The following is a 21,399-nucleotide window of genomic DNA, read 5'->3' on the forward strand; positions in this document are numbered from 1 at the left end:
AGAAGAAGAAGAAGAAGAAGAAGAAGAAGAAGAAGAAGAAGAAGAAGAAGAAGAAGAAGAAGTAGTAGTAGTACTAGCCATATCCCAACCACACACTGACGAATGTTTAGATAGGGAAGGAGGAAGAGGAAGAGGTGGAGGGGGAGAAAGATGATCATGAGGAGGAGGAAGAGCCAGCAGCCAATCATTGCTGTGTATTCACGTCACGTGATTTGAATAAGGGAGCTGATTGGTTCTGGTCACTCTGCTCACCACCATCATCATAACCACTACCACCACCACCCCTCAGTCTCGCACATGTATTCTGTTGGTCAGAGCTGGCTTTTTAGGAAATTTTTTTGGGTTGAGGCACCAATTTATTTATTTCCTATTTATTCTTCACTTCTGTTATTTTGTTTTCCGCTATCGTGCCGTTTTTTAGGCACCAATTTCGCGTGATAACGGAGGGTTAGGTGTACTTGGGGATGTGGGCGAGTCCAAATGGATTTGAAAAGGCAAAAAATGAAGATAGGCTTAGTGAATCAGTGTGTAGGATGACTGCAGAGTGCAGCTAGAATGAGAACAAGTAAATATGATGTGCTGAGAGAAATGTGGAAGAGTGTGGCTGTGCCCAGTATAATGTATGGTATGAATGTGATTGCATGGAATGAAAGTGAAATTGACAGGGTAGAAGTGGGAGAGAATAAAATAGGTAGAATGGCTCTGAATGCACTGAGTTACACAGCAGAAGAAGCTTTAAGAGGTGATATGGGATGAAGCACTTTTAGGGAAAGACTACTAAAAGCCACACCTAGGTACAAGGTTAGGTTGGACAGAATGGATGATGAAAGAATAGCAAGAAAGGTGTATCTGTGGAATGACAGTGGGAACAAATGGAGGAAGAGGTGCATGAGAATGACAGAAAGGAGTGGATTACAAGTTTTATAGGATATGAGAATGGCTGGGAGGAATCAAAATGACCATGAATGGATCGTAGCATAAGGAGGCAGAGTAGGAACTGAACGGAATGCAAGAAAATGGAAGAGTGACATAGACAGAAATGTGAAGTGGGTGGGACTGAATATATGGAAGAATGAGATGGAGTACTCTGGAATGGTACAAGGTAAAGGAAGCCCCGATGTATGACAGGTGGTATGATGGCAGCCTGGATGGTGATCTTCTCTTCCGAGCTAGGGCACAGTGTATGGATGTGAATGCAAGGAACTACAGGTGGTCTGAGTCCCGCAGCAAAGTGTGCCAGATGTGTGACATGGGGGAAGACGAGACAGTGAAGCATGTGGTGCTAGAGTGTGAGAAGTATGAGAGAGACAAGAGGAAGATGATGCAAGTGATTTTGACTGAATTAGGGCATAATAGAAATGAAAGAGTGGAGAAGACAGGAAAGAAATGGATGGTGTTGTTGCTGGGACTGTGTAAATGGATGAGTGAAAGGATGATTGAGGCTGTGAGTTTCTGGAGAGAATGTGGCAAGCAAGGATAACTAGAGAATAGAATACTGCTCTTTTATTTTCTGCTCGTTTTTAGTTCTCTACAGGAGTTGCCGATCCAAAGGCCTGGTTCCAGAGCGATCCTGAGCCACCTGTAGCATCAAGATCAAGATCAAGGCAGCTGGGTATGCAGCCCCACAAGATTCATCATGTGATCCAACAGGTGGGTTACAATATCCACATCAGCCTTCCCGTCACCAGTGGTGTCACTGTCCCTCAAAACATTTGAGTATCTGCTCACCTTCCCCTGAACCAAACTGGTAAAATACCCTTCACTACTGAAGTGCAGAATTATCCTCCTGCTCCAGAGGCCAAGAAGGGACGGAATCACAGGGATGGGGGCATTTCTAAACTCCCTTGGGGCTTTAGGCAAGAAGAACCATGGGGGTCCCATGGCCCGGAATGATGATGAATGAAGTTCATTTAAGTGACAAGAGCGACACAGTGTTTCTGACATGGTGGTCCTGGTCCATATGCAATATCACCGTCCCTCGGGGCCCCCACCAGCTCGGGACCCTAGCCAACTGCCTATGTTGCCTACCTCACTGCGACGCCTCTGCATAGGGTTGAAGATCATCATTACTGGGTAAAAAACACAACCTTACAAGGTGATTGGGTCTGTTGTAGCTGGACTTGTACAGGATCATTCAAGTTACTTGTTTGCCATCATGAAAACAGCTGATGACCAAGTAAATATTGCCCTCTGGGGATGAGATGAGACCAGTGTGCCAACCAAACTGTTGATTGATGGCTATGTCATACAAGACATACAAACCGGGACATGTTATGTAAATTTAAAACAAAAGTAAATTCCATTAAAACATACCACCATGGAGAGGGATTAGCAGAATAAACAAGATGCCAACAACCAAACGATCACCTGTGGATGACACCACACTAATTGTCTTTGCACACTACACTATTGTGGTCTGCGCGCATCTCACTGAGCAGTAAAGCACGCACAAAGCTGCTACGTCATCCACGCCCCATTAAGTGGCCACAGTGCAGGAAAAGCAACCCCAGAGAGCCACCATGTAGATACAACACAAACACCAACTCTATCAAGTAGCTGCTGATGAGCGGCCACACGTCCAAATCCTGGAAGCATATACTGTGTTCTGAGCAATGGTACCAGTGCACCATAAGTCATGCATGACATCACGCTGTTGGACTGCACAGCTGATGAGGAGTAAACTGGTTAACTCATATTAAGAAAATGAACAGAACACATATGAAGATAGGTAAAAAGTCAAGTGCAGTGAGGCTGCAGGAAGGGAGCTGGCATGCAGTTAGAAAAGTTAAAAAAAAAAAATAAATAAATAAAAATAGTAACTATAGATATAACACCAGATGATAGCAAGAGATGCAAAACTGCAGATAGGTACTAAATAAGGAATCAATGTAGTGAAAAGATTTTGACTCTGCTTGACTGCTTGATCATTTAGTAAAGTGTCAGTGCAAAACTTTATCCATAGATCTAAAGAAACATTTCATATGTGCAGGGATTATTATTATTACTATTGTTATTATTATTATTATTATTATTTACTGATTTATTTATTTTTTGTAAAGCACCATGTAACATGATTAACAAGGATGAGAGAAAATAAACACAAAATGCTTTTCATCTATCAATCAGGAACAGATTAATGTAAAAGATCAACAATAAAAGAGGAATATATACCCGAGCTGCTTTTATGTCCTGCCTAAAATTTCGTTTCTTGATAAGCATATTGAAGAACTGAGTGTCAGGCTGTAGCTTAAAATTCTTCATTGATTCTATAAGTGCCTGAAAAAAAATACAGAGAATGTTACACATCTACAAGTAAGTATTGTATACATATAAAAGTTCATTTACATTATATATAGTAAAGCAAAGCCTTTTACAAAATTCAAGTTATATAAAGCAAATTATTCAGTACAACAGATAATGTCATGTAATCACTATCAGACCAGGAAATCAAATTGCAAGGATTGGAGAAGATTCCTTGGTGTTTAACTTTTATTTGATAGGGTATGGATGAAATGAGTGTTGGGTGGTATAAAGATCCTCTTTTCTTCATCTAGCTCTATGTTAGTTCACTAATGTAATATTTCTTCATTTAAATAAGGCTTATTCACCAAAACTATATTTTTTTCATTTACAGTCAATTATATATTACACACAAATTTATTTTCCTTCTCAAATGTTAAGCAATACACACTTTATAACATTCATTCTCTTCTTTTATGAAAGTAAAAGGCAAGATGAATGGAACAAAATTAAGAAGTGAATCCAGAAAATGTTGAAAAATTAGATGAGAGTAATGGATCATCTGTCAGTCTAGGAATGATGTTGATTGATCAGAAGGAAATCTTACTAATGTTTTCTAAAAGAATTTCCTTATTCTGCACTGTTTTCCAACTTTTTGCCTTGTTTTCATTCGCTTTACCTTGTAATCTATAAACCAATAAATAAAAAACACGGCACTACCATAATATAGACATCTCAGCTGCGCGCATCAAGGACTGCTAGCGGTCGCCAGATCTCACCCAGATGTACACTGTTACCAATATAGTGAAAGAACTCTCTCTCTCTCTCTCTCTCTCTCTCTCTCTCTCTCTCTCTCTCTCTCTCTCTCTACTACATTATTAGGACATGTGGTGTGTATATGATAGAATCTCTTTCTCTCTCTCTCTTCTTAATGTTTTCTTTACAATTCTAGTAATGTTAATGAAATGATCTCTCTCTGTTTTGTTATTCCTTTATCATTCTCTGCTGTAATCTCAGCTCCCCATTCTCTCTCTCTCTCTCTCTCTCTCTCTCTCTCTCTCTCTCTCTCTCTCTCTCTCTCTCTCTCTCCCCTTAATATTTTCTTTATAATTCAAAGGGGAAGGTTGGAGTGAGAGTTCTTTCACTATATTGATAACAGTGTACATCTGGCTGAGATCTGGCGGCTGCTGGCAACCCCCAACCACGCCAGCTGAGAGGTAGGTGACAGAATGTCTACACTATAGTAGTGCCAAAAACACATCTATTGTTTTGCAAATTTCATCACCGTTCCAAATACTTCCACTTCGTTTTCAAAAGGGGTTCCTCAACCACTTTTTCGTTACTTCTCCATAGCCAAGCTTTCTCATATTTGTCTCTATTACCTCACTCACTGTCAGTAGCAGTCAAAGCTGTATCATCATTGCCTTTACCACAACTCACTCTATTCTTCTACTTCCTTTCCTTTATCATATTATGTAATAACTTTACCATCTCCTCAAGAGTTGTCATTTTTGCAATACAGTAGGCCCTCAACATTTGCGAGGGTTAGGGTACAGAGAACCTCACAAAAGTTTAAGATTTATGAATGTTTGGTGTGCATATTACACATGTACACATACATAACAATAATGTTTACTTAACATAACATTAGGATTTCCTTTACAAAAAATAATGTTTCCTTCATCATATAAACCTAATAACTCATAAAACCCCTAAAACAGTATGAAATATTGCACATGTTATGATTAAAGGCGGGTTCACATGTACCAATTTGCGACTTTTTTTTACATACATCAAGTTTCCAACTCGCAATCGGCACCAAGTGACTGCAGAAAGCAGTCGCAAATCACGATTTGTGATTTTATTTACATTGTGATGTCACAGAGTAACTTTTGAAAATGTGGTCTCCAGAAATAAAGATGTTAAAGTAGGTGAGGGAAAAAGAACACACCTGGGACCCAAGAAATGAATTATACAGTAAAAAAAAAAAGCTTTCACAAATTGTCATTCGATGAAATAGCTGTCATTCTACAAGAGCTGTTTCCCTCAGTTGGAGGTGAGGACTAAAGACTTGTCAGGATAATCTTCTTAAGATTAACAATTTTCTTATGAGAAATGTATGTGTTGTGGGGTGTGAGGTAGAGCCAGAGATCAGATAGTTCCTGTTTATAGTGGTGGGCAAGTACTGGTACATTTACTGATATTACCAGATGTTACTGTACTGGTAAAAATCTTTGTACCAGCAAAAATGTTCTTAGCAGCAAAGTCATCAGCTAGTACCATTTGATGTTAATTGTACCACTAGTGCCACTTCAAGGATTCTAAGTCTTGTATATTCCTTGTGCCACTTGTACCACCAGATGCCAGTCCTAGTAAGACTGTCTGGAATCATTTACCACCAATCAATGGGCAATGACTCATGACTAGTCTTATTGTGTATGGTGTATATGCCCCCCCACCTCTTTCTGGTCCACTGTTATCTATCTAGCCACCCATCCAACTATCCAACCATCTAGGGAGGCGATGGTGTAGTTGATAAGGTGGTGAGCGTGGGATCCTGCAGATGTCCATGCGTAGGTTCGAATCCCACCATGTACAGCCTTAAAACACTTTGCCATTTGTTGAGTGGTTTAAAGTTACCTAAATGTCATCATGATACCCAGGTTCTAGGTGGTTACACCCAATATCAGCTTGGGTGGTGATATGGGGCCTAATATGGATACCACTATAAATAAAATTGCCTGCGTCACTAATGGGCGGAAGCTGAACAGCGTTTCCTACATACTCTTCAAGTGTTCTTACAGGCACTATAGGCCTTACTGTAAAAAAAAAGAAAAGAAAAAAAATATATATTGAAAAGGAAGAGGTCCATTGCCAAGGGAAAATTCACAAGAAAGGTAACCCTGCTGGATGAAGGTATAGGCAAAGGTGACCCAGTATCAGCAACTATGAACAGATTTTAGAAGCTTTCCAACAGTTAGAAGACACTAATGATATCATACTAACCATAATCTAGATGAAGGTTTAGTTTTGGAGGCTGAACAAGATATGCTAGGCTGTGAAAGAATCAAGGAGGAGAAACTAACAAAAATTAGTAAAATTGAAAATGCACAGAACAGTGTCAAGCCTAAAGTGAAAACAAAAGCATTTGAGCCTCCCAAATTTGATGGAAATTTGAGAAATTACCCTTACTTTAAAGAGGACTTTAGGAATCTAGTAAAAAGTGTATATGGTGAAGATGTGTATGCATTGAAAATGTGTCTCAGTGGTGATGCCCTCCAGACTGTCAGGGGGGTAGAAGGTAATTATGAAGATTCAAAGGCTAGATGACAAGTTTGAAATGCAAGGAAAGTGGTGGATTTGGTAATAAGGGACCTTAAAGCTTTGAAAAAGATTAATGAGGGTAACAACAAAGGATTTGTAAAGATGGTGGATCAGGTAGAACAGTTTTGGCTAGATCCGAAAAATATAAACTTGGAGGAGGAGCTTAATACTGCTAATGTAGTCAGTCATATTGAAAAAAGTTTTGCCCACTCTTCAGAAAAGGGAGTGGGTAATAAAGGCAGAAGAAGTATCTGCTAACAATGATCTGTTCCCTACTTTCTTGAAATTTTTGCAAAAGGAGAGAAAGGTATTGGAATATATGAATTCTAGTATCAAAACCACTGGTAGTGATAAGGTTACAGTACATCATGCAAATAATTCATGTGACAGTAGCATGGATTCAGAGTTGGTAGCATTAATACAACAGATGAAGGAAGAGCAACAAGTGAAGAATAAAGATTTGGAGTCATGCATTGTAAATTTGACAGAAATGGTGAAGAGTAATCAATTGAATAATGAAAGTAATGATGGAGGATGCTGGGTTCACAATTCCAGGAACCATGATATCCTTTATTGTAATAAATTTTAAAAATTCAGCAACAAGGAAAGGTTTGAGTTGGCTAGAAGGAATGGCATATGTTTAAGATGTTTAAAGGGATACTATCAGGCATGGAATTGTCATACAAATAAGATGTGTAATGTTATGATCAAGGGTCAAGGTGCGTGTAACCATCATTATCCTCTAGCACATTTTGAACAGGAAGGTTCTATTTATAATACAGTATCTAGCTCTTTCAACACTCTGTTGAATATCAGTACAATATACAGTAACACTCAACCCATCATAGTACTTCGGGATTCAGGTTCTGACATAACACTGATGATGCATAGTATGATAGAGAAATTAAGACTGAAGGGTAAGGATGTGAATTTGTCCATGATTAAGGAAGGAATATTGCATACCACTAGTTGATAAGACTGGAAAGATATGGGAAATTAATGCCATAAGTATTGATGAGATATCTGCAAATATCAACAAGTTTGATTTATCAATAGTGCATGAATTATTTGTTGGAGTATCAAAATATGAGCTCAATCGTCTGTGGTGAAATTGATATGCTTATTGGAGTCGATTATAGTGAATTATTACCTAGAGTAGTTCAAACTAATGAAAGTCTTCAACTGTTAAGGAAACCATTTGGTTTATACATTTGGAGCAGACACAGCAAAATAACAGATTAAGTCAATAGGACTAATCATATTATTGTGAGAACTCACAAAATATCAAAATCAATGAGCATCAATGAGATAAAGGAAGAACCTTTGGATAAACTTAGCTCTGAGTTTAACAAATTCTTTGCTTTAGAGCAGAGTGGAGTGCAAAGTGAAACAAGATGTATCAAATGTTTATGTAAGGGTTGCCCTGTAAGTAACTGTATCAATATTAAGGAAGAAAGAGAAATTAACTTTATTGAGGAGGGATTAGTGTATGATGAAGACGATAAGTGTTGGATAGCAAGATATCTTTGGATAAAAGACTTGAGGCATCTGAAGAATAATGTAAAGGTGGTTGTAGCTAGATTGAAAACTACATAAAACAGATTGAAAAAATTGGATATTGAGTATGCCCAGCGGTATCACAATGAAATTACAGACATGGTGAAAAAGGGAGTAGCGAGAAAATTAAGTGAAGAGGAAATGTAATCATACAATGGCCCAATTCATTACATTTCACATCATGAAGTACTGAAACCAGAATCTGCATCAACACTTGGAAAATATCTTTGCCCTAATGATCTGTTATTTGGCAGAGCTAGTACTTAATGTCAACAGGGAATATATGAAGATGGTGTACTAAGTTTTTGTGACACTGTCTTGGCTACCCTGTAGAGTGGTTTCAACTGTGTTGATTGGATATGTATCCAATTTTAAGGTGACATGGTATTTCAGGCCGAAACCTTCAATAAACTGATGTTATGATTCAGTGATTCGCTGGTAATTTGGGAATCCCTTCATTAATGAAGAAAAAGTTGAGGGAGATGTCAAGAAATTTTGGGTTGCCACTGAGAGAGCAGTCCAACATGAGGATATTTCTGGTCCCCTCTCGAGAAAGGGACTCCAAGGCTGGATTTGGAGTCGCCATTTTTCAATTTTGAATTTTAAGTGAAGGGTGTGTGTGAGTGGTAAATGCATATAGTTTTGTGTGAAGAAGGAAAGTTGTCTTAAGAGGGTACGCTGTGACTGCCCTCTTGAGTTGTGAGACACAAAGATCACAAAGAGCTTTAATGGAAAGTTCACAGCACCCACTGAACTAGTGCTAATAGATCTTGCTGGGAGTAAGTTATCATTTTGATAGGTGTCTACTATCTTCTCCACACAGAGTGAGCAGAAATGTCTTCAAATCCCGTTGTTGTACCCTTTCCCTGCTATAGTGGATTTTATTTGTTTACAGATGGTTATGTATTAGGCCATGGAATGGGACTCAGGATGCCTTTTTCTTTAAATTGAGACTTTGTCCACCTAATATTAGGCAGTTCTGCCAACACCCGTCAAGTATACAGAGTTTATGCATTAACTATAATTTTAATGAAGGAGTGGACATAAAAGCAGCATTCCTGCAAGGTCATCCAGTCAATCAAGGTGTGTTTACTGCCATCACCATAATTTTTCTGTGGAAAGGTTTGAAAAGTATAAAAAACTGTGTATTGTTTGAATGATGCAGCTAGATGATGGCACGAAACCATGAAGGATGAACTAGTAAGGCTTGGGATAAGAATGTCAAAATATAATCCAGCAATGTTAATGTTTAATGAAGGAAATACACTGGAGGGAATAGCATGCATTAATGTTGATGATTTCTGCTGGGAAGGTAGTAAGAAATTTGAAAGATGTTAGATATCAAGACTAAAGAAGGAATTCCTAGTCAGTACTATTGATTCTAGACATTTCAAGTACAGGCAACCCCCACTTAATGAAGGTTCACACAAAAAATTTCGCTACAACGAACGTTTCCTTTTACTACCATATGCTCATTTAACGAACACCAAACTCACTTTAACAAAACTTTATCCAGGTAATTTTTTCCAAGTTTGAAAGCCCCGCCGTATCACGCAAGCCGACAGACTTTTGAATACACCAGCACCTCTTGTGGACAAAAAGCGCATCACTCACTCCTCCCTCGCTCAACATGCCACCAAAACGCCCTACAATGTCGTCTAGCGTTGCTAAGAAAACCAGGAAGTCTCTTTCTCTCGAAGTGAAGCTGGATATTATTCACAGACACGAGGCGAGAAAACTAATAGCATTGCTCACCACAATGGCTTGACTCCATCTACTGTCTCTACTATTTTCAAGTCAGCAGACTCTATTAAGAAGACTGGTGAAACCATATCTTCCTTGCAAACTAAAAGAACCACCTGAACTCGTGACTCTGCAATGGATAAAATGGAAAGCCTTGCGGAAATGTGGTACATAAGTTTTGTATGTGGTACAATGATGTGCCTTTTGTTTACATTCCACAGGTTGCCAGCTCCACTCTCCCTCCCTTCATAAATTTAAGATCATCAACATTATAAAGTTATTTACATACATACATTAGTGTACATTATACAGTAAAGGTCCTTAAATCCGAAACCTTATAATCCAGAAATCCTTATAATCCGGAAAATTTGAAAGGCTGAGTTAAATATGTAAAAAGTAAGAAATAATAATAATAAATATATAATAAAAATCTAACTGACATGGTATGTAATAGTACTGCAGTGTTTATATCATTTTGTATACGTGATTTACAGCATATCAAAAGAATTCCACAACTATATTTTTCATCATTGTGGATATAATGCTATTGAGTTTAACACAAACTCGTAAGAGAATAATATTTGGAGGTATTATAAGTGGTGTTTTATGTTTCTGTAGGTGATGTGCATGCATGCGTGTATGTGTGTGTATTTACCTATTTGTGTATTACAGGGCCCGAGCTAAGCTCTCTGTGTCCTGTCTCCTTGTCCATTCCTGTCATATCTCTCTTTCATCTGATTGACACACACCGCGTCAACGACATCACTGCTCAGTTTATTCCACTTATCAATGCTACGATGCGGGAAATTGTATTTTCTCATGTCATTTGGACAGATGTCCTTTATTAGCTTTTTTCCATGTCCTCGGAGATGATTACTTGTGGTCACCTTTATCAACTCTCTGTCCAGTATGTCAATCTTGTTCACCAATCTATACATAGTTATCATGTCTCCTCTTGTTTTTCTCTCTTCTAATGTGGTCAGCCCCAGTTTCCTCAGTCTTTCCTCATAGTCTAACTCCCTGAGTCCTGGTACCATCCTTGTTGCCAGCCTCTGTACCCTTTCTACCTTCTTCACATTTTTCTTTATATGTGGTGACCAGACACAAGCTGCATATTCTAACTGGGGTCTTATTAAGGTACATAATATCTTCTTCATCATTCCTTCATCTAGGTAGTGGAATGCAAGGCCAATATTTTGAAGCATGTTATATGTTTTCCAAAAAATCTTGTTAATGTGTTTCTCCGGTGACAAAGTGTTTTGCAGTTACTCCTAAGTCTTTCTCCTCATTGGTCTCTTTAATTTTCTCATCACCCAGCCTGTAATCCCAGTTTGGTCTGTATCTACTTCTTCCCATTTTCATAACATGGGTCTTGTCTATATTAAATTCCATCTGCCACTCTTTACTCCACTCATATATTTTATCAAGATCTTCCTGTAACTTGTTACAATCTTCCACATTCTTTACTCTCCTCATAATTTTAGTATCGTCCAAAAACATGTTCATGTAACTGTCAATTCCTACTGGCATATCATTAACATAAATCAAAAACATGATGGGACCAAGCACTGACCCTTGTGGAACTCCACTGGTTACCTTCTTCCACTCGGACTTCCTTCCTCTCACCACTGTTCTCATTTCTCTTCCCATTAAGTAATTTTCCATCCATTTTGCTAGTTTATCATTTACTCCTCCAATCTTCTTTAGTTTCCACATCAGTCTATTGTGTGGTACTTTATCAAAGGCCTTTCTCAAGTCCAGGTAGATAGCATCCACCCATCCCTCTCTATGTTGTAGTATGTCAGTCACTCTTGAATAAAAACATAATAAATTGGATACGCACGATCTTCCTTTTCTGAAACCAAACTGTCTTTCACTCAGAATGTTTTCACTTTCTAGATACTCACTCCACTTAGCTTTAATTACTTCTTCACATACCTTGCACAATATACTAGTCAACGATACTGGTCTATAATTTAGCGGTTCCATTCTACTACCATTCTTATATATAGGCACAATGTCAGCTCTTTTCCACTCTTTCGGGACTAATCCTGTTCGTATGGAGGTTTCCACAATATCAAATACGGGTTCAACAATTGATCCTTACATTCATTTAGCAACCTCCCAGATATGCCATCAGGCCCCATTGATTTATTAATATCCAGATTGCTTATAATTTTCCTTACATCTTCCTTAGTAACCATGATGTCCTGCATTTGCTTTATTTCCGTAGGCCTTCCTCCCATAAAATGCTCCTCCTTTGTAAACACTTTGCAAAAGTTGTCGTTCAAAATTTCAGCTATATCTCCAGCATCCTCATATACTTCTTCCCATTTTTACCTTTTCTATTGCCTCCCTTATATTTAGTTTTCCATTTATGAATTTGTAAAACATTTTGGGTCACTATCACAGTTTTCCACCACCCTCTGTTCATATTCCTTCTGTGCTGTTCTCCTTACTTCAACATATCTATTCCTTGCTGTTTTGTAAACTTCTCTTGATAATACATCACTGTTTTTCTTAAGTTTCTTCCATGCCTTTTCTTTGTTCTTTTTTGCTTCTTCACAATTTCTATTAAACCACTGTTTATTATTTAAAGTCCTCTTTCTGTAATATGGCACAAACTTTTTCACAGCAGAGTTATACAAATCCATAAATTTATCGTATTTCAATTGCATATCCCTTTCCTGGTATACCACAGACCAGTCAATTTCATTAAAGAACTCCCTTATATGGTTATAATTTGCCCTAATATAATTTAATATTTCCTCCCTGCGTTCCACAATCTTATTCATGCTTATTTCCGTATCCAGCTCAAAGCTTAGGACATCATGATCGCTTCTCCCCATGTGTGTGTGTGTGTATTTACCTAGTTGTATTTACCTAGTTGTAGTTTTACAGGGCCTGGGCTTTATGCTCGTGTGGTCCCGTCTCCATATCTACAATTATCCAATTTTTCTTTAAAACTATGCACACTTTTTGCTGACACCACTTCCTCACTCAAACTGTTCCAAGTCTCAACACATCTTTGTGGGAAACTAAATTTTTTAACATCTCTCAGACATCGTCTCTTCCTTAGTTTCTTACTATGTGATCTTGTGCTTCTAAAGTCATACTCTTCTCTCAGGATCAGTTTCTCATTATCCACTTCATCCATTCCATTAATCAATTTATAAACTTGTATCAGATCCCCTCTCTCTCTTCTCTGCTCAAAGGTTGGTAGATCCATTGCCTTTAGTCTCTCCTCATATGTCATCCCTTTAAATTCTGGAACCATTCTTGTAGCCATTTTTGTAGTCTTTCTAATTTTCTTATGTGTTTCTTTTTATAGTCCACACAACTCCTGCATATTCCAATCTAGGTCTTATTTTAGTACTTATCAATTTCTTCATCATTTCCTTGTCCATATAGTGAAATGCTACTCCAATATTCCTTAGCAAATTATCGTCTTTCTGAAAATTCTATCAATATGGCTTACCGGTTGATTATTTTCTTCCATTGTCACTCCCAAGTCCTTTTCCTTTTTACTTTTCTAGTTCTACTCCATCTCCCATCTTATAGATTCCCACTGGTCGTCTTTCACTTTTTCCCATTTCCATGACATGGCTTTTGTCCACATTGAATTCCATCTCCCATTTTTGTTCCATTTCCAGATCTTGTTTAAGTCTTCCTGTAGTATTTCACAATCCTTTTTGTTTAATGACTCTGCACAGTTTTGCATCGTCCAAAACAGATTTATGTAGCTGTTCACTCCTCTGGCATGTCATTTATATATACAAGAAAAAGTATTGGTGCCAATACTGACCCTGTGGCACTCCGCTGTCTACTGTTCTCCACTTGACTTCATATCTTTAACTATCGTCCTTATTTCTCTCCCCCTCAAGTAATTCTTCATCCATCTCAATGTGCTTCCTCTTAAGCCACCCTTCTCCTCTAACTTCCATAGTAATCTTTCATGTGGCACTTTATCAAAAGCCTTTTTTAGATCTAAATAAATACAGTCAACCCATCCCTCTCTCTCTTGTACTTTATCAACTATTCTAGAATAGAAACTCAATAAATTTGTCACACATGACCGACCTTTTCTAAAACCAAATTGGCTATTTGATAATATTTTGTTGTCTTCAAGAAACTCAATCCATTGCTTCTTTATTACTTTTCACACATCTTGCATATTACACTAGTTAGTGATACCGGTCTGTAATTTAAAGGTTCTTCCTTCCTTCCGCTCTTATATATGGGAACCACCTCAGCTCTTTTCCACTCCACTGGCACTGTTCCATTTTCTATTGAGCATTTTATGATATTGTATATTGGACTTGCTAGTTCTTCCTACATTCTTTCAGTATTCTGCCTGAGACTTCATCCAGTCCCATTGCCTTTTCCTCATCCAATTCCGTCATCAACTTTTTATTTCAAGCTTGGTTACTTTAATCTCTTTCATATAGACAGTCTCTCTATTACCCTGTGGTCTTTCAAATTTGGATTCCTTAGTAAAGACCTCATGAAATTTACTATTTAACAGTTCTGCCATACTTTTGGGTCTTCCACCATTCCGTTTCTCCTTTTAACCTTTCTATTGTTTCTTTTTGTCTTATTTTTCCATTTATGAATCTGTAGAACAATTTTGTTGTTCCTTACATTTTTGACAATGTCCTTTTCATAGTTCTTTTCTTCTTCCTTTCTCACCTTAGCATATTCATTTCTTGCTGTTTTGAAGTTTTCCTTATTTTCTGGATTTCTGTTTCTTCTCCACCTTTTCCATGCTCCATCTCGTTTCTCCTTTGCCCTAGCACATCTTCCATTAAACCAATCTTTCTTTCCTTCTTCTTTAGGTCTATATTTGGAACATATTCCTGACCCCAGTTTTGTATATTTCCAAAAATAAGTTATATTTCTCTTGAACCGTTAATGAGTTTTCCATCTCCTCCCAGTTTACGTTTTTAAAATAGTTCTTGAGATTCTCAATATCAGCCTTTCTGTAATTTAATCGGTCTCCTTTGTATGATTCATCTCTATCTTCCTTTCCTTCTTCTATATCCACTTCTAATATTACATGGTCACTCTTTCCCAATGGGCACTTGTATCTTATATCATTGTTAATTGGTATATCCCTTGTAAAAACTAGGTCTAATCTTGCCGGCTCATCGTTTCCTCTGAATCTCGTGTTTTCCTTTAGTCTTTGGACCATCAAATTATCTATCATTAGGTTCAGGAATCTATCTCCCCAGGCATCTTCCCCCATACCACTTTCATAATTTTCCCAGTCTACCTCCTTACAGTTGAAATCTCCTACCAATATCACTTTTCTCCTTTCCTTAATGATTCTTGTAAGACTCCTTATTGTGTCATCTATCATGTCTATATTCTTGGTTAGTCCAAGAGTTTGTTTTTTTCACATATGTTCCAATGATTGTTAACTCCTTTTGTTAATATGCATCTTAACATACAGTATTTCTGATTTTCCTTCCCAAACTCCACTTGATTTACCACTATCTCTTCCTTAACATCATCATGACTCCTCCTCCTCCTTTACCCACTCTTGTCTCTCCTCCATATATTATACCTTTTATCTAGATCATTTCTCCCAGATTCTCATCACCCTTAATCCTTTTCAATTTTAAATTTTTCTCATCATCTAACTCCCTCTCTCATTTCTTTCACTTTATATTATATCTTCACCCATCTCTCTCTTAATTCCCATCATCTTCTTCTCATCCCTTCCTTAATTCTTTGTTTTTCTCTTCTCACTCTCATTTTGTTAAATCCTCTTCCTCATCTTTTATATTCAAACTCTTTTTTATTTTTTATTATTCCATCTGTCTTTGTTATGAATCTCTCTTGTCCCATCTCTCCTACTCTTCTTCATTTCTATTATCAACCTCATTATGTCCCAGACTTCTCTTGTCACTCTTCTCTTATTCCCAATTTCTTTTTTCACTCACTTCACTCTCTCCATTTTCTAAACTTTCTCTTCCTCCATCTTTTTTTTTCATTTCCATCTTTCTCATCTTCACATATCACCATTCTCTTCACTCATTCCATATCTTCATCCACCAACACCACTTCTTTTCTCTTTTTGTCTCATCCATCAGTGATCCAACCATTTATTTTTCTCTTCAAAATTCCAACTTTCATCTCTTTAAATCACACTATCTCTCAAACACCAACATTTCATTCTCTTTCCATTTCATCTTTTTCTCCTGTCATCTATATTTTCTTTGTCTTTCATATTTTCCACTTTCATCATCATTTCCTATCAACTATCTTTCCATTTTTCATTTCTCCATTCACCTACATCCTTTTCACAATTCTCTCACAATTTGTCAATTCTTTCTTCTCTATCCTCTTCTCCATCCATCCTTTCCACTTTTTTTAAGACATCCTCTCTTCCTATCATCATTTTTCACCATGTCTTTATCTCTTTTCCTCAAAACCTCTTTCACTTCAATCAATCTCTCTTCTTCTCCTCTTCCATTCAGAACTGTTTTCACTCATATCTTCTTCCCTGACCTTTCTCTATCCATTTTCCTTCAACATCTGTTTATCTTCCAGCTCACACTTTCTCCACTTGTTCTTGTTTTCTTTTATCCATTTCACACTGTTATCACTCTTCTCTCTTTTAATTTTTTTCATTTTTCCACTGTCATCCTCCCAACACTCTCCTATTTCTTTTCCTTTTCCACCACCCATCTTTTTTTCCCATCTCCCTCTCTATTTCTCACTCACATTTTTCCTCAACCATTTCAGTCTTTATTCTTGATTCATTTGTCATTTTGTATCTTCATCTCACTGATATTCTTTTTCATTCAAGACAACTTCCTCAGTATCAAGACACACTCTCTCTCCTCACAACACTCTCTCATTTCTCCCCCCATTTCACTCTTTTTTTTATATTTCCACTTCCACCCATCCACAGACCCTCCAATACTCTATGTCTATTTTTATTGCCTCATTTAACTTTGTTTCCACCAGGCATACAATATCTGGTTCTTCTTTCTTTATGTAATCTCTTAATTCTAATTTACTAGATAAAATCCATCTATGTTTCTATACATCATTTTAATCTCTTGTTCTTATCATTTTTAGTTAAACTTGCTCCATTCTTTTCTCTTCTTTCTCTTTTATATACCATTTTCTTATCCTGTCTCCTATAATTCTCCACAAAAATGCCTTCTTCTCCTCCTCTGACCTTCATTATTTTTTTCTTGCTTCTGCCACCAGTTCATTGTGTCTCTTCCTTTCCTCCTCGTTTCTATTTTTCTTTATATATATATCTTTCCAACCTTCTGTTTCTCTGAGTTTGTTTTCTATATAGTACTTCTTCTGCTGCTCTTGTGATTTTAGTAATATCTTAATTGGTCTCACTGTTCCTTCTTGATATGGTCCCATTCTATGGATTTCTTCTATTTCCTCTTTTAAGTTTTGTCTGTCCTCATCATTCAGATGTTTTAGTAGGTCTTTTACTGATTTCATTTCGTCTTTTTCCCTTCTTGGTCTATATTTAACATTTTTTTCTTTCAGTCCAAAAATAATTACACTCTTCTTTTTTTCTGCAATTTCTCTTACTAAATTTTCTTTTTTCTTGAGGACTCCTATCATTTTGCTTATCATATTTTCATCTCTTTCTTTTAACTGTTCTTGAAATATTTCTTGAAATGATTCCTTGTCTTTCTTATCTTGGATTCTCCATGCTTGTACTTCTTTTTTAATCACATCTTGTACTCTTTCTTCTTCTTTGTTAACTAGATCTTTTAGCTTCTCTTTTTCTTTCTCCTTTCAGTCCTTCTTCCATCAATTTCTTATAGTTCTATTTCACTTTTAATTCTTCATTTTCTTCTTAGCCTAGTTTCTTTTTCTTCCACTCTTTTTATCCTTTCTTTCAATTTCTGGAGCTCTTTATCCTGTTCTTCATTCTCTTTCATTCCCATACTCTCCTTTATCAATTTATCTAATTTCTTCATAGTCAAGACTCTATCAAATAGTGAAGTTTCTCTATCAAAGCCTTCAAATTCTCTTTCTCCCTCACCAACATTGTCATCATCAGCTTTCATTCTTTCCCTTGTCACATACCTGCATTTAGATGGAATATCTTTCTCACTCATTATTATTTAACACTGTATTCATGTGAGTCCACACTTATCGCCCAGGCCACTGTAAACCCAAACTAGTGAAGATCAGCTGATTCTCACTTTTCCTTCCTCTCTGCAGCTCTGTGTGTGTGTGTGTGTGTGTCTGTGTGTAATTCACTGTTTGATCTGCTGCAGTCTCTGAAGAGACAGCCAGATTCCCTCAGAACAGCTCAGAGCTCATTATTTCCAATCTTTATCCTGAGACCAGGCACACACCACAAAACAAGGTCACAACTCCTCGATTTACATCCATTACTCACTGCTAGGTGAACACTACTCAGGAGACACCCAAATATCTCCACATCGAACCCTCCTCTGTGTGCCAGCGCTCTAACCACTGAGTGTGTGTGTGTATTTACCTAATTGTATTTACCTAATTGTAACATACGGAAAAGAGCTATGCTCGTTGTCCCGTCTCCATATCTACTAATGTCCAGCTTTTCTTAAAATCATGAATATTCCTTGTGTTGACCACTTCCACGTCTAAACTATTCCATGCTTCCACCCTTCTATGAGGAAGCTATATTTTTCACATCTCTCCTATAAGTGGCCATTTTAGTTTTTCCCATGCCCTCTCGACATTCTTTCATTCCACATACACAGATCTTCCCTATCCATTTTTCCATGCCAATCATCACTCTGTATATTGCTATCAGGTCTCCCCTTTCTCTTCTGTTTTCCAGGGTCGGAAGTTGCATTCTTTTCAGTCTGTCTTCATAAGTCAAATCTCTTAAGTCAGGCACCATTTTTGTTGCAGCCCTCTGTACTTTCTCTAGTTTCCTTATGTGTTTCTTTAAGTTCGAGCCCACTGTATTGTTGCATATTCAAGCCTTGGTCTTATCATTGCAGTAATTATTTTCATCATTTCTTCATCTAAATATCTGACGCCACTCTTATGTTCCTCAATAAGTTCAATACTTCTCCAATTATTTTGTTTATATGTCTCTCTGGCGATAGGTCATTGGTAATTGTCACCCCAAGGTCTTTTCTTCATGACTGGTTTTATGTCTTCATTTCCTATCTTGTACATACTCCTGATTCTTCTTTCACTCTTGCCAAACTCTATTTTCTTGCATTTTGTCGTGTTGAACTCCATTTGCCATGTACAGCTCCATTTCCATATTCTGTCCAAGTCTTCCTGGAGTAGTTCGCAATCTTTGTCACATCTCACTTTTCTTAACAATTTTGCATCGTCTGCAAATAGGCTCACATAACTGGACACCCCATCCACCATGTCATTTATGTAGACCGAAACATTACTGGTGCCAACACTGATCCCTGTGGAACTCCACTCTCCACCAAGCCCCATTCTGATGGTCTGTCCTTAATTATTGTTCTCATTTCTCTTCCTACCAAAAGTCTTCCATCCATTTTAGTAAACTGCCATGCACTCCTCCTACCATTTCAAGTTTCCAGATCAGTCTCCGGTGTGGTACCTTATCAAAGGCCTTTTTTAAATCCAGATATATTCCATCAGCCCAACCATCTCTTTCCTGTATTACATCTATCACCCTCGAATAGTAACATATCAGGTTTGTCGTGCATGAACGCCCTTTTCTAAAACCAAATTGACACTCACAAAGTATGTCATTTTTCTCCAAGAAGTCTGTCCATCTATTCTTCACCACCCTCTCACACATCTTAGCTACCACACTTGTAAGTGACACTGGTCTATAGTTCAATGGGTCTCTCTTGTTACCTGATTTATAGATTGGGACAATGTTAGCTCTTTTCCAGTCTTGGGGCACTACACCTTCCCTTAATGAGGCATCAATTACTTCACAAACTTTTTCTGCCAGTTGCTCCCTGCAATCTCTTAAAATCCATCCAGATACCCCATCAGGTCCCACAGCTTTTCTCACTTCTAAACTCCCCATCATATTCTTGATCTCCTCCACAGTTACTTGAAACTCCTTCATAATCCCTTTCTGTTCCATTACCAGTGGTTTGTCAAAAGCAGTCTCCTTTGTGAATACCTTCCGAAAGCATCCATTCATAGCCTCTGCCATTTCCCTGGGATCTTCACTGCATACTCCATTTACTTCTAAACTTTCAATACTTTCTCTATTTTTGATTCATTTCTTGCTCTTTTGTAACTTTCCCACTGCTTAATCCGTCTTTTCCTTCTCCACCTCTTCCATGCATCCTCTTTTCTTGTTCTAGCCTTTTCACATCTATCGTTAAACCAGTCCTGCTTTCCAACTTCTCTATGTTGTCTTATTGGTACAAATTTTTTCTCACCTTCTTTGTATATTTTTATAAATTCCTTCCACTTTTCATTTGCTCCCCTTAGCACTCTTGAATTTCATCCAATTTGTCTCTTGAAAGAATTTCTTTAGGTTTCCAAAATCTGTCTTGGCATAATTCCATCTTCCCACTTTATATTCTTCATTTCTTCTAGATTTCTCTTCATCTATCACCTTGAACTCCAAAACTGCATGATCACTCTTTGCTAAAGGGCACTCCACCCTCATCTCCTCAATGACCATTGGCTCTGTACTAAAGACCAAGTCCAGTCTTGACGATGCTCCCTCTCCTCCAAACCTAGTATCTTCTTTGACCCACTGAGTTAACACATTTTCCATTGCCAGTGTCAATAGTGTATTTCCCATGTTGTCTCTGATCCTTCCATTGACCAGTCCTCCCAACACACCTCTTTACAATTAAAATCTCCCATCATTATAGTTCGTTCACAGCCACCCAACATTTCTTCCAGACATGTTCCTGTATCACTTATCATTTCTTCATATTCCTGTACTGACCATGCATTTGTCTTAGGTGGTACGTACACCACTATGTAGTGCCTCTTTTTCCTTCATTAGTTTCTGCTCTGATCTTTAGCACTTCTGCCTTTCCCATACCTTCTTTCACTTGATCCACCTTTATATCTTTTTAACCAGCAACATCACTCCTCCTCCCATCTTACCTACTCTATTTCTTTTCCAAACATTATATTTCCTTCTCCAACCATCATCAGGTCTTCTCCTCTCTCAGTTTTGTTTCAGTAAGACCCACAATATCTGGGTTCTTGTCCCTCAAGTAATCGTTGAGTTCTAAAATCCCGATATCACTCCATTTATGTTGGAATACATTACATTCTGCTCATACGTAAGTTTCTTTAGTCCTTTCTTGCTGTACTTTTCTGGGTTATGAACCACTTCCTCAGTCTCATATCCAAGATTCTCCAGAAAAACTCTTTCTTCTCCTCTTCTGTCCTCTCTTCATTTTTTTCAAAGCCTCCTTTCTCAACTCATTTAACATTTCTCTTTCCTTTTCACCGAGATCTCTTCTCAACCAAATCTTCCTTGTTGTTTCCTGCTGGGCTAGCCTCCATGACTTCTCCACCAATTCATCTACATCCTTTTGTGACTTAAGTTTGATTCTTATTGGCCTCATACCTTCT

The 21,399-nt window shown here is 37.6% G+C and overlaps 1 protein-coding gene across 12 annotated transcripts in view; it reads right to left on the bottom strand.

The window, feature by feature from the left end:
* The window catches only part of LOC123511333 (pentatricopeptide repeat-containing protein 1, mitochondrial-like), a 358,287-nt gene that overhangs the window by 54,958 nt on the left and 281,930 nt on the right, over positions 1-21,399 (bottom strand). For 11 of the 12 annotated variants that reach the window (XR_006676760.1, XR_006676759.1, XR_006676758.1 and 8 more), the window contains one exon: positions 3,172-3,276. The exons of the other annotated variant lie outside the window; for it this stretch is intronic. Coding sequence is in view for 7 of the 11 variants with exons in the window: in XM_045267132.1 (XP_045123067.1) it covers positions 3,172-3,276 (105 nt within the window). In the remaining 4 variants the exon portion in view is untranslated. The remainder of the gene's footprint in view (positions 1-3,171; positions 3,277-21,399) is intronic. 12 annotated transcript variants of the gene reach the window in all.

This window comes from Portunus trituberculatus, chromosome 31, assembly GCF_017591435.1.
Source record: "Portunus trituberculatus isolate SZX2019 chromosome 31, ASM1759143v1, whole genome shotgun sequence".
In the NCBI taxonomy this organism is placed as follows: Eukaryota; Metazoa; Arthropoda; class Malacostraca; order Decapoda; family Portunidae; genus Portunus; species Portunus trituberculatus.